This window comes from Arvicola amphibius, chromosome 7 (genome assembly GCF_903992535.2).
Source record: "Arvicola amphibius chromosome 7, mArvAmp1.2, whole genome shotgun sequence".
NCBI lineage: Eukaryota > Metazoa > Chordata > Mammalia > Rodentia > Cricetidae > Arvicola > Arvicola amphibius.
The window spans coordinates 3,154,906-3,169,107 of NC_052053.1; the positions used below are offsets into that span (position 1 = coordinate 3,154,906).

Sequence of the window (14,202 nt, forward strand, 5' to 3'; positions counted from 1 at the left end):
ACAGGATATTTGGTCATTCTGTGAACCCCAGAATTACATTATTTACTGGAAATAAAATTGTGTCTAGTTCTGGTGTAACTCAGGCCTATCCCACACCTTTAATCCAAGAGCTTTCTGCTTGAGTACTGTAAACAGGATTACAAAGCCAACAATAGGCCAAGAGGCAGAGCATCAACCAGCTGATAGGAAATGAAGATAGGATTAAACCATAAGTAAGATGGAGTCAGGAGGATGGATAGAGACATGAGCAGCAAGTGGAAATTAGTAGACTTGAGCTGAAATTTTTGTTGTTCAAGATGGCCTAGGAGAAAGCTCTCTTTCTGGATGTCAGTGGAGCAGGAAGGTCAGCCAGGGGCTTTCTCAGCCTCCCTGAGCTAGCAGACTTCCACCCCAGCATGTGGCTGTTGAGTCTCTATTAGTAAAATTGAGCACTCGAGATTTAGTTACAAACAACAAAGACCCAGACAATGATTTTCTTTTTGCTTTCATTTGTTGTTTTCAGTGCTACGGGTTGGACCTAGGTCTTAACGCAAGCTGTGTCACAATCTGACTTTCCACAGATTTTGAACTTCCGTATAACTTAGACACATGTTTGGATTCGTCCTGTTTACACTAAGCTCTCTATGAATGTCCAGCAAATATTTATAGCCTCAAACAGATATTTATTTAATAAATAAGGTTGAATGTCCCCAAGAAGTGTCTCTTTTCCATTTTCTATTCAGCTACCAGTTCTAGGTTTCTTTGTATTAAATACTTAACTGAGTTTCCTGTTCAGGTAATTATTTTCCCTATGCTATATATCTACAGGCTGATGCTTTGCTGGACGGTCAAGGTGCACCCCAGAACAGAGTGTATGAGGTTGTCTACCCTTCCACGTTTCTGGGAGTCACCTTTTGTCACCTACCTTATATGGTAACTTCTCCCTAGAAGACGGTTCTTCCGCTAAGCTTTTGGAGGAGGCCATGTCAAGCTCAGCAACAGCTCGTTTAACGTGTGCCTTGTTAGGTTCCACCATCTGATTTCCAGTTGTTTCAATACTGTCGATATTTTCACCGGATGTGGGGTGACAGCATTTACTTAGTGCTAAGAACTTTCTCAGGCTGCTGGTGCTCGTGGTTGTCTTGGGAGACACGACTTCGGTCTCTGGGGGTTTCACAATCTTCGCGGCACGGCCTCCAGTCGTCTCCCTTAAGCACTGGTGTCCAACAACCTCTCCTAAGACAATTTCCTCCTCATCAGACACCGTGTCCTCTTTGAAGCTAGTTTCTGAAGCTTTTTGGCTAATGTCGTGAGCCACTAAGCGAACGATGAGCTCTTTTTTGTTGTGGATGTCTTTCAAAAGCTCCACTCTGGTGACATCAGGCCTTCTTATGTTTTGAAATGAATTCCTGCCAACAGCCTGGAATTGGAAGTACATTAAGTATTAAAAAACTAACATGTCAGTCTCTTTTCTTATATTACTTTGTGTCATTCCTGTGTTTTATGATTTCTAACTTCCATCTAAGAAATACTTTCAAATTTCACTTACTGGCATATTTTCGTTATTTCAAAGGAATGAAATAGATAAAAATCATATGCAATGCCAGTTTTTATCTAACATTATTTTTACATTAAGATGATATTACTCTGTTGTAACTTATTCCAAATATCCAGTCTAACAGAATAGTTTTAGCTCTATATTTTATTATAAAATAAACTTACTGTTTTCTCTTTTTGTAATTCCCTCTAAAATTGTTTTAGAACTACATAATTAACTTTTTGTTTCTAATAAGTAATCTTATAAAAATCTAGACATTCATTTTTAAAGAAGAGGCAGGATTTTAGTGGATTCTAATTATAAAGGCAATGACCCATTGGGATTGTGGTCTTTAGATTATTTATTTTCACTCCATAATCACACTGTTTTTTTTTTTTTAAAAAAGTAAGTAAATCTTCTTTTGTATAATTCATTTAAATCCCAATTATTTTTTAATATAGAATAATTCAAGAAAAAATAATTATAACTCAGTAACCAAATTATTCCTTTTTGGTAGCCTTTTCTATATCACAGAAGTTATAAGTTAATTTATAATTAATCTTCAGCTCAACCTTCAATTTCAGCTTTCCAAACCACATTTTCAAGTGACAATTTTAAAATGATATATTCTGTGGGAATAAACTATTTAGAATCAACTTTTGAAAAATTCAAAATAATCAACTTTATCTATTATTTGTAAAAATTATTAGTAAAGTTAGAAAATCCAAATATATGCAATATAGTTTGGGGATTTGTTACTGCAGGCAGTTTAAATATGTGATTTTAAATGAAAAGCATGGCAACGCTAAGCAGAATATTGAGCCATGAGAGAAAACCAAGTGCCTAAGGTACCTGACCCACAGCCTATTTCTGTCCATTTGTTGACAGAAGACATGCTCACCATCAGACGGGCAGGTAAGATTTCAGTCTGAGGTCCATGAGGCTACTGGTTGTCTATTGTTCCCGGTATTACTGCTGCCACTATTCTCAAATAGGTTTTTCTCTACTCACAAAGAAAATGGCGTTCATGTTTAAAAACTCACCGTGATTGAATGTTGGTAGTCAGGAAAAAAATTGTTCTGGATGGCTTTATAGATAATTAAAGTTTATTTTAGTAATATATTATAGAATGATCATAGAAATTTTACACTCAGGGAATTGCTTACGTATAATTAACTTATTATGGGCCTTAAGTAATTTTCAATATTATACTGGGAATAATTGAAGTATTTTTTTTTCTCTAGAGAAAATAGTTTTATATTTGTTCAGTGCCATGGCACAGAGCACTTTCATAAAAGAAAAAACCAAAAATGTACACATTCAATGTAAGGAATTTGAAAAGAACCTCGATGCCAGGAATGGATTACATTTTATTGAACTGTTCACCCAAGGGGTCTTATAGAATCCTTCAAATATCACAGGCTATTGATAAGCCTATTGGTTATCGTCTGTAACTAATAGCAAAATGCTATTGCTCTAGACATCACATACATACGTCTTCAAACATGGAGAGATAGGGCTGGTGCCTACTGATGGAGAAAAGTAGTTATTAATATCATCCAGCTACAAACCCTGGGCCCTGCACCAGTGATCTGATGGTAAGATATACGGTTGTAGTAAAGGCACAAGAGTTCTGGTGTGGGATTCCCCTCTGTATGCTGTGAATACCACTGGTGAATAAAGAAACTGCTTTAGCCTGTTGATAGGGCAGAACTTAGGTAGGAGGGGAAAACTAAACTGAATGTTGGGAGGAAGAAGGCAGAGTCTGAGAGAAGCCATGCAGCCCCACCACAAACAGATGCCGGAACCAGTAAGCCACTGCCCCGTGGCAATACACAGACTAATGGAGATGGGTTAAATTAATATGTAAGAGCTAGCTGATAAGAGGTTTGAGCTAATAGGCCAAGAAATGAGTTAATTAATACAGTTTCTGTGTGGTTATTTCAGGGCTGAGCAGCCGGGAACCAACAAGTGGCCTTTCTCCAACAAGTTATAGCAATAAATAAACCAATTTTTGATTGGATTTACATCCAATCAAATGAGATAGAAGCCAGGTCTGAAACTGTTCAAGTGACTAAAGACCTGACACTAGAGAGATCATTGGCCTAGGGAAAATCCAGTTACTATTATTCTGTAAAGGAAGACAATTAAATGGTTTCTCATGACATATTGCTCTAGATGAGTATGCCTCATTCATCCCTCATCAGAGAATAGTCCTCTTGGTAATTAACACAGAGATCCACAACTAGAAAATGTACAGAAAGTGAAAGACTTTGTAGCACGGAGCCCTAAAAGTGATGTCTTTAGCAAACCTCTACCTGTAAGGCCCAGGTATCTATGAGGAGAGGAGAGGGAAAGACTTCAGAGTCACAGGTGGTGGATGGTTGCAAGGAAATGGCATCTTCTAGACACAACACAGCAAGTCTGTTACACATATGAATTCACAGAGTGTGGCAGCATGCACAAGTTCAAATACAACAAAACTCCAGTGGAGAGTAGAGGAAGTGGATACATAGCACCACTACTTAGCAAGAAGCTATTTGCAATTGGTAACATGCTGGGAAAGGGAAAATCAGTTTTCTCTAAAAGAAAGTCACTACATGTATCAACCATTCCCCAGGGCAAGCCTTGTGACCAGGAGTCATTTTTGCATGTTGTTTGTTGTTGTTGTTGTTTGTTTTGGTATGTTTTGTCTTATGATTTCCTTTCTGTTTCTTTGTTTTTTAAGATAGAAGAGAGAGAAAGAAAGAATATGAATTAGGGTGAATATGGAGCAATTGAGGATACAAGAGGAACTGGGACAAGGATGTGAATAAAATGTACTACATAAAAGAATTGAAATAAAAATAATAAAAGAAAAATAGTACTGTAGTGCCCTAAATAAATGGCTTTTAATAAATGTTCTTAAAATATTCTAAATAAAATTATATTCCAGTCATTCTGGTTTTAATAAAGATCCATAGTTATGTTTCCTTGCTTCAAAGAAAATAGTTTTAGGGGATTATCTTATAAAAAACTAGCCTTAGGCCTTTAGTATCAAACCGGGAAATGACACGGCCAGTCCTTGAAACTCTTGACCGTGGAGATGAACCGCTGTAACCAGGTCCCTGTTTGGCTGACAGAAATAACAAGTTTATCTTTCTCTGTATCTAGGGAAAAAAAAGGAAATCATAGACCTGGCTCCCTGTTGGCCCATTTTCTCCATTGCTGCGATACTTACCTCTAAGGGTTTTACATCTAGCCGTCCTGTCCTATCCAATGAGATGCGTCTTTCTTTCTGTCTTGTTCCTAATTCAGACACGTCTGTGGAAGAGTGACCTTTTCCACTTATGGAAGCTCTTCTCAGCTCTGCTATGCTATATCCAGTTCTCTTTATACAGTCCATCTTAAGTGTTTCCAGAGGCTGAGTCTTCATAGAAATAACTGCTAAGTGTTCTGAGATGATATTTGGATCTATTTTCAGTGGTTTATTTCCGACATGTGGAATTATTCTAACAGGTAGTTCATCTTCTAATACATCATCTGACTCTTTGTCAGAGTCAGAGTTCATTTGTGCCGCATGCTTTTGTGCTTTTTCAATGATTCGATTTGTGTCTAGATCTCCAAAAGCAGCAACATAAGAACTCTTGGTGCTAACCCTACATGAAGGAACATTCGAAACTCCATCAACAATTAAGCTAGCTACTTTCTTAGGGAAGGACTTCTTTGTATCTTTCATATCGTAGATCTCATTATGCGTTGCAGATTGTTTTATTATATTATTGTAAACAGACTCAATAACCTGAGAAATCATTGCAATGTTTTCTGGATCTAAAGATTGTTCTTCAGAATTAGAATCCACAAGACTGATGTTACTTCTGGAAATTTCAGCTGTTACAGATTTTGTCAACTGAGATGCAATTTTATTTAACTCAGGCTTCGTTAAATTGTCTCTGTCTTTGTTTGCAGCACCAGGACGCTTTACTAGTTTAGCCAAAAACAAAGCCAACGCTTCCTCTAAAGCTCTGGAGTCTAACATTAAATCGTTTATGGATGAAGGTTTTTCCTGAGATTTAAGTTCATCAATAATTTTAACCACCTTTTCCATAATTTTGACAGCTTCCAAAACTAATTCAGAACTTGAAAGTTCTTCATCTGCTTGAGGTTGAAATTCAGAATTGGAAATCTCCTTCACCATTAACGTACCTATTATGTCGGAAAGGACATTACTTTTCCCCTTTAAATCTTCAAATACAGATGTAGGAGAGCCAGAGTGTTTTAAAAGATTGGCATAAACAGAATCAGCTACTTTTTCAATTGTTGCATCGTCCGCTATAGGCACAGCTTCTGATTCCTTGGCTGGTTTTACAACTTTGATCTTACTTTTGGAGATACATTCTTGGATTGACTTTAATATTTTTGAGCTTATTTTTTGCATTTCAGTTTCTTGAGATTTAGTTCTTTCTGTACACACTTTTGGAAACACAGATAAGAGCTTTGATAAGAATTTTACAGCAATTGCTTCTATTACGTTATAAGATAGTTTACAAGGACGTCGTGGTTGTGACGGAGTAGTTAAGGCAACATTGGTGAGGATATTCTCAACAACATTGTCCACTTCTGCACACTGATATGGAGTCAACTCACCACCAAAATAGTTCTGTAACTGATTGCCAGCCACTTCTCGTAGGACTAAATCAACTACAGTTTTTGAAAGGAGTTTGCATCCACTAACTATACAATCTTGGATAGCTTCCTCTGATCCAAACTGTGGCAAAAGATTATTATAAATTGTCTGAACCACCAGTTGAATAATTTCATCATCATTGGGATGCAGGGATTCTACATACTGTATAATCATATCTTCATTTTTGGCAATCTCTGCTGCAACTGTACTTACTAACTTCATTTGAAGGAAGTCAAGTTGTGTCAAAAAATTTGGTTGAGACATTTTTGTTTTGACATTGGATAGCTTTGAAAACACTTTTGCTAAAAGAGCCGAAATCACGTCATCCAAAAATTTAAAAGGCAACTTTATAGTGTATGGAGATGAGGTCTGACATTCCTTACTGACTGTTTGCACTGCCTTCTGTACCTTTTCCTCAACATCTTTTGTTTCCAGAGGCACGCATGCTGAAGCTGGTACCTCATCAGAAAATATCAAGTTAAGCTGATGCTGAAAAATTTCACTTATTACTGTGCTAGTAAGCCTTTTTGCTAGATTTTCCCCATTGCTGTTGATGTTCTTGCAAATAGACTCTTGAGATGTACATTCCTTTAAAACATCGCAAACACAAGAGTGCACGATTTTATTGACAATTGATTTTTCAATTGTTGGCATTCTCTCTAGGGAAGGCATCTTGTCAGGAGAGGATCGTTCAACTGTTTTATGTACACTTGGCACCTCATCCATAGTTGCATTATTCATGCTGGATGATGGTGCAGATGTACTTTCCTCTTTAGATCCGGCAGGTACCGTATGAACTGATGATTCTTTAATTGGTGGTGAGATAATCTCACTTCCCTTCTCTGGCCTAAATACCTTGATTTCTGCATCTGAGAACTGCTTCAGCATTGAGTCAATGAGTCTCATAGCTGTGTCGTAAAGTTCATCTTGATTTTCATTACCACTTTGATCTGGCACTCTATCAGGTGTTTTTGTTTCTGGTGATGATGTAAATACTAGCTTGTCCACCATTTCAGTGATGACATCTTCTAGAAACTTAGCAGGAATAATTGTAGGTTTACTTCCTGAAGAGGATGGTGGATGGTCTGGTTGTTTAGGTTGACTTTTAATCTCTTTCTCTCTTTCTACCTCACTCTCGTCTTTTTGTTTAGCTTCTGTTTCTTCATTTGCTTTCTTTTTAGCAGCAATATCTTTGCTAACTGATGGGGATCTATCCTTTGCTGTAACAGGCTGTGCAGAATCTTGAAGTATCAGCAAAGTTTTATCACCTAGGAGGCTTTTGCTGTATATTGGTCTGGAAATGTCCAATGGCTCTTGAGAAGATATTATTAAAACATTATCATAAATGTTCTCAATGACATTTTGAACGCGTTCAGTTTCTGAATACAGTTCTTCATCGACATCTGCTTCATCTGCAGACCTCATTCTCTCTTCCTTGACTTGCTGCTGGGCTGTTTTTCTCATTTCTTCTGTCATTGTCTCTTTGCTCTCACTCCTGGGCTTGTCATCTGTGTCCTCTACACTTTTACTGGCATTGTCCATTTTCCTTTCTTCGTCGGTCACAAAGTCTGATCTATGTACGTCTTTCTCAGAAGTGTTATCAACAGTAGCAGTAGCAACCGAATAATGGGTGTATATTTCAATCATCTGCCCCTGCTCATTGATGAGAACTAAATTCTCTTTTTCAGTTTCATTTCTTTTACATTTGTCTGTCAAAGGTTCAACCTGTGTTTCCTTACTTTTCACACTGGTCGCTGGAGACATAGCTTTTGAGGCAGCCTCGTGTTCTTCAGTGGCAGATTTTGGTTTGTTTTCAGCATCTTTCTTTTTATCTGTGACACCTGCAGTTGGTTTTGACATCAGGCTGATGATATTGCTTTTCATAATGGCAGTTATAGAGTTAAGTATTGCAACCTTGGTATCATCATTTCTCATTGATAAGTCTTTAGACAGAGCAAGCTGGGTCTGCTTTAAGGTTCTACTAATCTGCATGGAGGTTGTCCGTGGTAGACGCTGAACCCTTTGACTGATACTTTCTGGATCTAGAAATGAAAAGAAAGTTGAACACCAGTCTCCTGAAAGTAGTGGCTGAATCTTGAATGCAGAGATTGCCTTTTGTGCTAAGGAAGAAACCATTTCTATAACAATTTTACCAGTGTCACCTTTCTGAATTCCACCAGATCCCAATTTCCCTATGAACTGATCATAAACAAAATTAGATATCTCATCAACTGTCTCCTTCCCAATTGGTGGGAATGAAAATATTTCTTCAGCATGTGGTAAAACCTTGATTTCACTTTTCCTAAACTCCCGTATGAGAGAGTTTGCAAAGTCGATAGCTAAGTTCACAATTTCTGGCTCTGGTATATCCTTTTTCCTAGAATCTTCAGTAAGACTTGCAAAAGAACAAAATTTGTGAGCAAGGTCAACAATTACATCTTCTAAAAATGCAGCTGAAAATAGCGAAGGCTGTGCCTTTTCTTTCCCAGACTTAGCAACAACAGAAGTTTTGCCATAATCAGGTAAGTTACCAGAAGGTGGGTCTTCACCATATAAAAATGGTCGCAAATGATGATCCATGATTTCTTTAATAATGAAACCAGCTATTTTACTGAGAAATGAACCTTCCTTTTTGTGTGACTCTTTCTGTATTTCGGCTTGGAATTCAGAGTTTCTCAGAATATTATTACATACAGAATCAATGAAGTTGTCAGTAGTTCCCAATTGCACATCTGCAGTCTCCTCTTCAGTGGCAAATCTGATCTCATGTTCAGAAATTTCTTTTAAAATCTCATCAGTCAGTTGTGAAGCTGCAGCCATGAATTCGTCAGTATCATCTGGCCCAACCTCTTTCTCCTTTAGTTTATTTGCAGTGTCATCTGAAGGGAAGATATTTACTAGAAGCTTATAAATCATATTTTCTATCAGAGAACAAGGAAGCACTGTCATGCATGATGGCAAGGCACTGCTGTCCTTCAAGATGACATTGAGCACATTTTTGATGATATTTTCAGCTCGAGGGAAAGAGTAGGAAGAAGGCATTAATTCACCTGAAACCAATGACTGCACCTGATAATCGTAAATTTCTTCCAGTATAAAATGATATATTTTTCCTCCAAAACAAGTAGTGTCATTTTGTATAGCCCTATGTAGTTGAATCAGTGATTTATATTCATCTAATATATTTTCATAAACTGAGTTGACCGTTTTTTGAACCATTTCTTTATATGTCTCTGAAAACCATAGACTCTTATCCAAATTTTCTGCAAGTAAAATTTCGGATGTAGTGAACTCTAAAATGATTGCTTTTACTAATGTTGTAACAAGGTCCATTATTTTGGCTATAGCTCTCTCTGGGATTTCATCAGCCAAGGAATTCTGTATGAATGACTGAAGAATATTGCATAAAAGCTCAGAAATTACCTCCTCCAAAAAGACAGCAGAGTTCACAATGAAAGACAATTCTCTTTGCTTAGGGTTTGTTTCTTTCTTCTTGCAGGTTTGAGCAACTGAAGCTGAAAGAAAGCTTTTATCTCCTGACAAGAATGACTCCAGATGGTGATTGAAGATCTCTTTTATTATAAAACTTGCTATTTTTGAGACAGGTATACTACTTATACCTTTTTTATCTTTTGTAAGAGACTGGTATAGATTTGAATGAGAAAGATCAGCATAAATGGAGTCAACCATTGACTGTATGTCTTTTTCTGAAATCATACTTTGCTTCTCATTTCCATGTTTTACAATACATATTGCATGTTTTGAAATTATTGACATGATTTCATTTATAAGTTTCATGACTGTGTTACTTAAGTTTGATGGAGGAGTATCAGAAGGCCCTGCACTGGAACGTGCTGGACTTATCTGTGATATAAGTTGAGTGACTATTTTTTCTAAATGAATATGTGAGAGCATAGTAGTGTATATTGTTGATGCTTGTCTTCGGAATCTTGACTTACTAATATCATAGTGGACTCTATTTATCAAAACATTTTGACTAAGTTTGGAATGTAAACTTAAAGGCATATTTGCTACAAGATCTGGTGGAATTTGGAAGTCAAAAATTTCAGTCAGAATAATTTTGGTTATCTGGCTAGCCAATGTCTTTGTGTCATTTAGAAAATCTTTATGAGGCATTATTTCCATTTCATATTCTTCTAAAACTTTGCTGTACACAGTGTCAATAATGTTCTTGAGTACGTCGCTCCTTACTGGGGAAATGCACAACCGTTCCTCAGCATTCTCGATAGTTGTAACCTGGGCTTTTGAAAATTCCTCTGTTATCCAATATATGAGAGCTTCAGCTTTATCAAACAAAACGTCTTCTGAATTTCTTGTTGACTCCACTTGCACAATGCCAACCACTCTGTGAAATATTTTGCTTACGACTCCAGAGACCACATCTTCCAAAAATGTTGACGAATAAGCACTAGCATAAGTTAACTGCTGCTTGTCAGCAAACCATTTGGACGCTGAAGCGGATGATTGCCTTTTTTCCAGAAATGGCTGAAGATGCTGTTCGCAGATATATTTAATAATAAAACCTGCAATCTTATCGATGAAAACATCATTACTTTTGGTGATATTTTGTTCCACTGATTCTTGAGAATCGGAGTTTTCTAAGATATTTGTGGAAACAGAATCAACAAGATGGCGAACATCATCTTCTGAGTAAAAGGACTTGGTTGCCTCTTCATCTTTTGAAAATCTAATTTCATGTTGGGAAATCTTTGTTCTAATATCGCTGATCAGATTGGAAGCAATTTCATTAAAATTTACTCCTTTATCTTTTGGAGCTCCTATATGTGAAACTGTTTTAGAAAAAGGAAAAACTTTAGATAATAGTGTGCTGACCATATCGTCTAAAAATGTATATGGTAGCAATGTATTATATGGAGGCAGACTCTGGTATGACTTACTGGATTTATTGATGTCACCAAGAACATTACAAAAAGTATTATCAGCCATTGAATTAGAATAAGAAGCAGCTGACAAATCTCCAGAAAACAGTGGGTGAAGAAGGTAGTCTGAAATAGCCGCTGTGATTAATTTGGTAATATTTTCCACAAAAGCATCACTATTTTCAGACTCGTCAATGTCAGGATCTAGCCCATGCTGCTTCAGAACGTTTCTATATACCGAGGTGACAAGTTCATCTACAATATCTGCATCGCTAAATGGAAAGGATGATTGCTTATCACATAGAATAGGAATCTTAGCTTGGTCTAAATGGTTATTCACCGAGTTTACTATTTTTTGGGTCATATTTTCCAGTTCAACCTTAATATTAGGCTTAGGACTAAAAATCTTTGAGAAAACTCTGGTAACAATTTCCCCTATGAATTTATTAGGATTAATGCCAAAAGATGACTTCTGCAGTTTGTGAGACTCTACAGCTTCATTGAGAACTTGTTTGACCATATAAGATACATCATCCAGCGGAGTTTTTGGGCGAGGTAAACTCTCTCCACATAAAAATGGCTGAAGATGGTTTTCAATAATCTCTTGGATAATGAAACTGGCTATTTGGTCAATCATAATTGGACTTCGGCTAATTATATTCTTTTGTATTAAATCAAGAGAACCAGACATTTTTAAAATATTACTGTAAACAGAATCTACCATCTTTTGGAGGTTTTTATCCGTGTGGAGATTTTGGTTATCACAGATGGTGAACCAGATTTTATGTTTTGAAATGGCTGACATAACCTTATTTGTTATACAGTTGGACATTTCATCAAAATCTGAACTCATTACACATTGTTTTTTTAAGGATGAAGGCTTAATAGGCAGGGGAAGAAGCTGAGCTAAAAGTCTTCTGATGACATATTCTAAAAATGAGTGTGGTAACATGGTGCTATAACCTTTTGAAGACACGGGTTCAGAAAAAAATTTCCTTAGATTATTTTGAAGTTTATGTAGTATGATTCCATCATTGAGCGTATGGTATAAATTTGATTTGAGCTTCTCCTTGAAGCAAGATGGAAGCTGATAGTCTACAATCTCTAATAATATTCTATTAGACATTTGTTCAGCTACTGAAGGATTATCATATGGCAGATTATTACCACATGTTACTTTAAATTCATATTGCTGTAAAACGTCGTAATAAATAGAATCAACAATCTTAGTAACACATCCTTTATGTGCTGATGGGAAATACAGCCTTTCTTCAGGATACCTCAGAACAGTAATTTGAGCATCATTTAAGCCATTCACTACATTGCTGATAAGCGATGTATTTATCTCATTGAGCCAGGTTTCAGTGATGTTCATATTTTTCCTCCACAATGAGGTAGACAGCTTAAAAAATAATTCTGATATTATGTCCTCCAAAAATGTGGCTGAATATACACCACCATTTACACCTCTTTGACATAGCTTATAAAAGTCTACTGTGTTTGTTCCCCTTGATTCTTGTCTTCCAGGAAGTGGTAAAGAGAAAGGTTTTACAGCATGTTGTTTGCCACATGGTGTCTGCATTTTAAAGTTAGTTGCACTGGGATTATTCAAGGACTTGTTCAAAACATTATTGTCATAGCTCACAAATCCTACATGGGCATTAGTTTGTCCCAGTTCTGTGAATTCACTCCTTTTTGCTTTTGGGGAAAAAGGCTGTATTTCTCCTTTTTTGTAGTTCATGCATTTGTTTTCTAAAGGAGCTTGTTGAAAACCATGCGATAGTTTATCCATCAAAGATTTAACCAAGCTGTGGGATACAACATTAAGTATACAATCTGATGATAATACATCCTGATCCATGTCTGCCAGGTTTTCCAAAACATCTGACATGTAATCTCCTTGAAATTGTTCACAGTCCATTGGTGCCTTACAATCATCAAAATCTCTACCTTGAGCACTTCGAAGTAATTTTACATGTTGGCATTCTTCTGCTAGTTCACGAGAAAAAGAACTATCTTCAAGAAATGCAGTGCCCGTGAATTTTTCTAGAAGTGTTCTAATAAGTTTCTCGCACACAATATTGAGAAGAAAAATTGATTTTGGGGAAAGCCCTAGATTATTTGTAAGTATTCTATTATCTTGTTGATTATTTGAGGTAAAACATGTTCTATTATTTGTAAGTATTCTATTATCTTGTTGATTATTTGAGGTAAAACATGTTCTAGCTAGTTTACCAGAACTCATATCCCCATCTGGAAATTCATCTGGTAAAAATAAATCTAAAACAATTTTAAAAACTTCATTGACAACTTCTTTGGATTCATGAGATTTTAAGTTATCAACCAGACTGTTTAACCTACATGTCAGGTAATTTAATTTATTTCTTTGAGCAAGGTAGTCAGTTAGGTGAGGACATGATTCCCAGTCTCTGGCGTCTATCTGACTTTCCATGGTATTGGCTTTGCAGAAAAAGGGCACACTATTTCGAAATGTAGAATATGGTTTGTTTCTTACATTATTTTCAAAATGGCGATTTATTCCTAGTCCTTTGGACAATACAAAAAGCACTCCTTTTAAGAGGTCCTGAAAGATATCATCAAAGTCAGAAGAAGTCAAACCTGGACAGAACCTGTACTTGGGTTTTATGGAAGCCTGAAATGCCTTGTCAACAGTTATAATGTTACCATTAGAAAGAATGTCAATAATAACTTCAAAAATACTTAAAGCGAGTTCTCCAATGGAAATGGACCTGCTCTTATACACTTGAGAATGAATTGAGATATATTTGTTAGATATTACATCTTGGATTTCCCACGCTTTGTCTTGGATATCCTCTTTGGTGCCATCAGAAATGTTTGAAATCAAGTACCAGATGACTGAGTCAGAGAGATGTTCACAAAATTGATACATTGAAGAGTTACTATATATGCTTTTTAGAGGCTCTTTTGAGTTATAATTTTTCTTTGGAAGTGAAGAAACGTGAGACAAGTTCTCCTCGGTTGAAACTAAAAAAATAAATGTAACAAGGAAACGTAAGCATTTTTTTTTAGAATGGATTAAAGGAAATTAAGGACATTCAATACACTGACAATTTATCTTGCTCCTTATTAAAGTAAAA

At 36.3% G+C, this 14,202-nt stretch overlaps 1 protein-coding gene across 1 annotated transcript in view; it reads right to left on the reverse strand.

Annotated features, from left to right (window-relative positions):
* The window catches only part of Fsip2 (fibrous sheath interacting protein 2), a 71,039-nt gene that overhangs the window by 16,445 nt on the left and 40,392 nt on the right, over positions 1–14,202 (reverse strand). Inside the window, exons 17-18 of the mRNA XM_038338201.1 lie at positions 4,737–14,089; positions 905–1,399 (exon numbers count right to left, since the gene is read on the reverse strand). Coding sequence (XP_038194129.1) covers positions 905–1,399; positions 4,737–14,089 — 9,848 coding nt within the window. The remainder of the gene's footprint in view (positions 1–904; positions 1,400–4,736; positions 14,090–14,202) is intronic.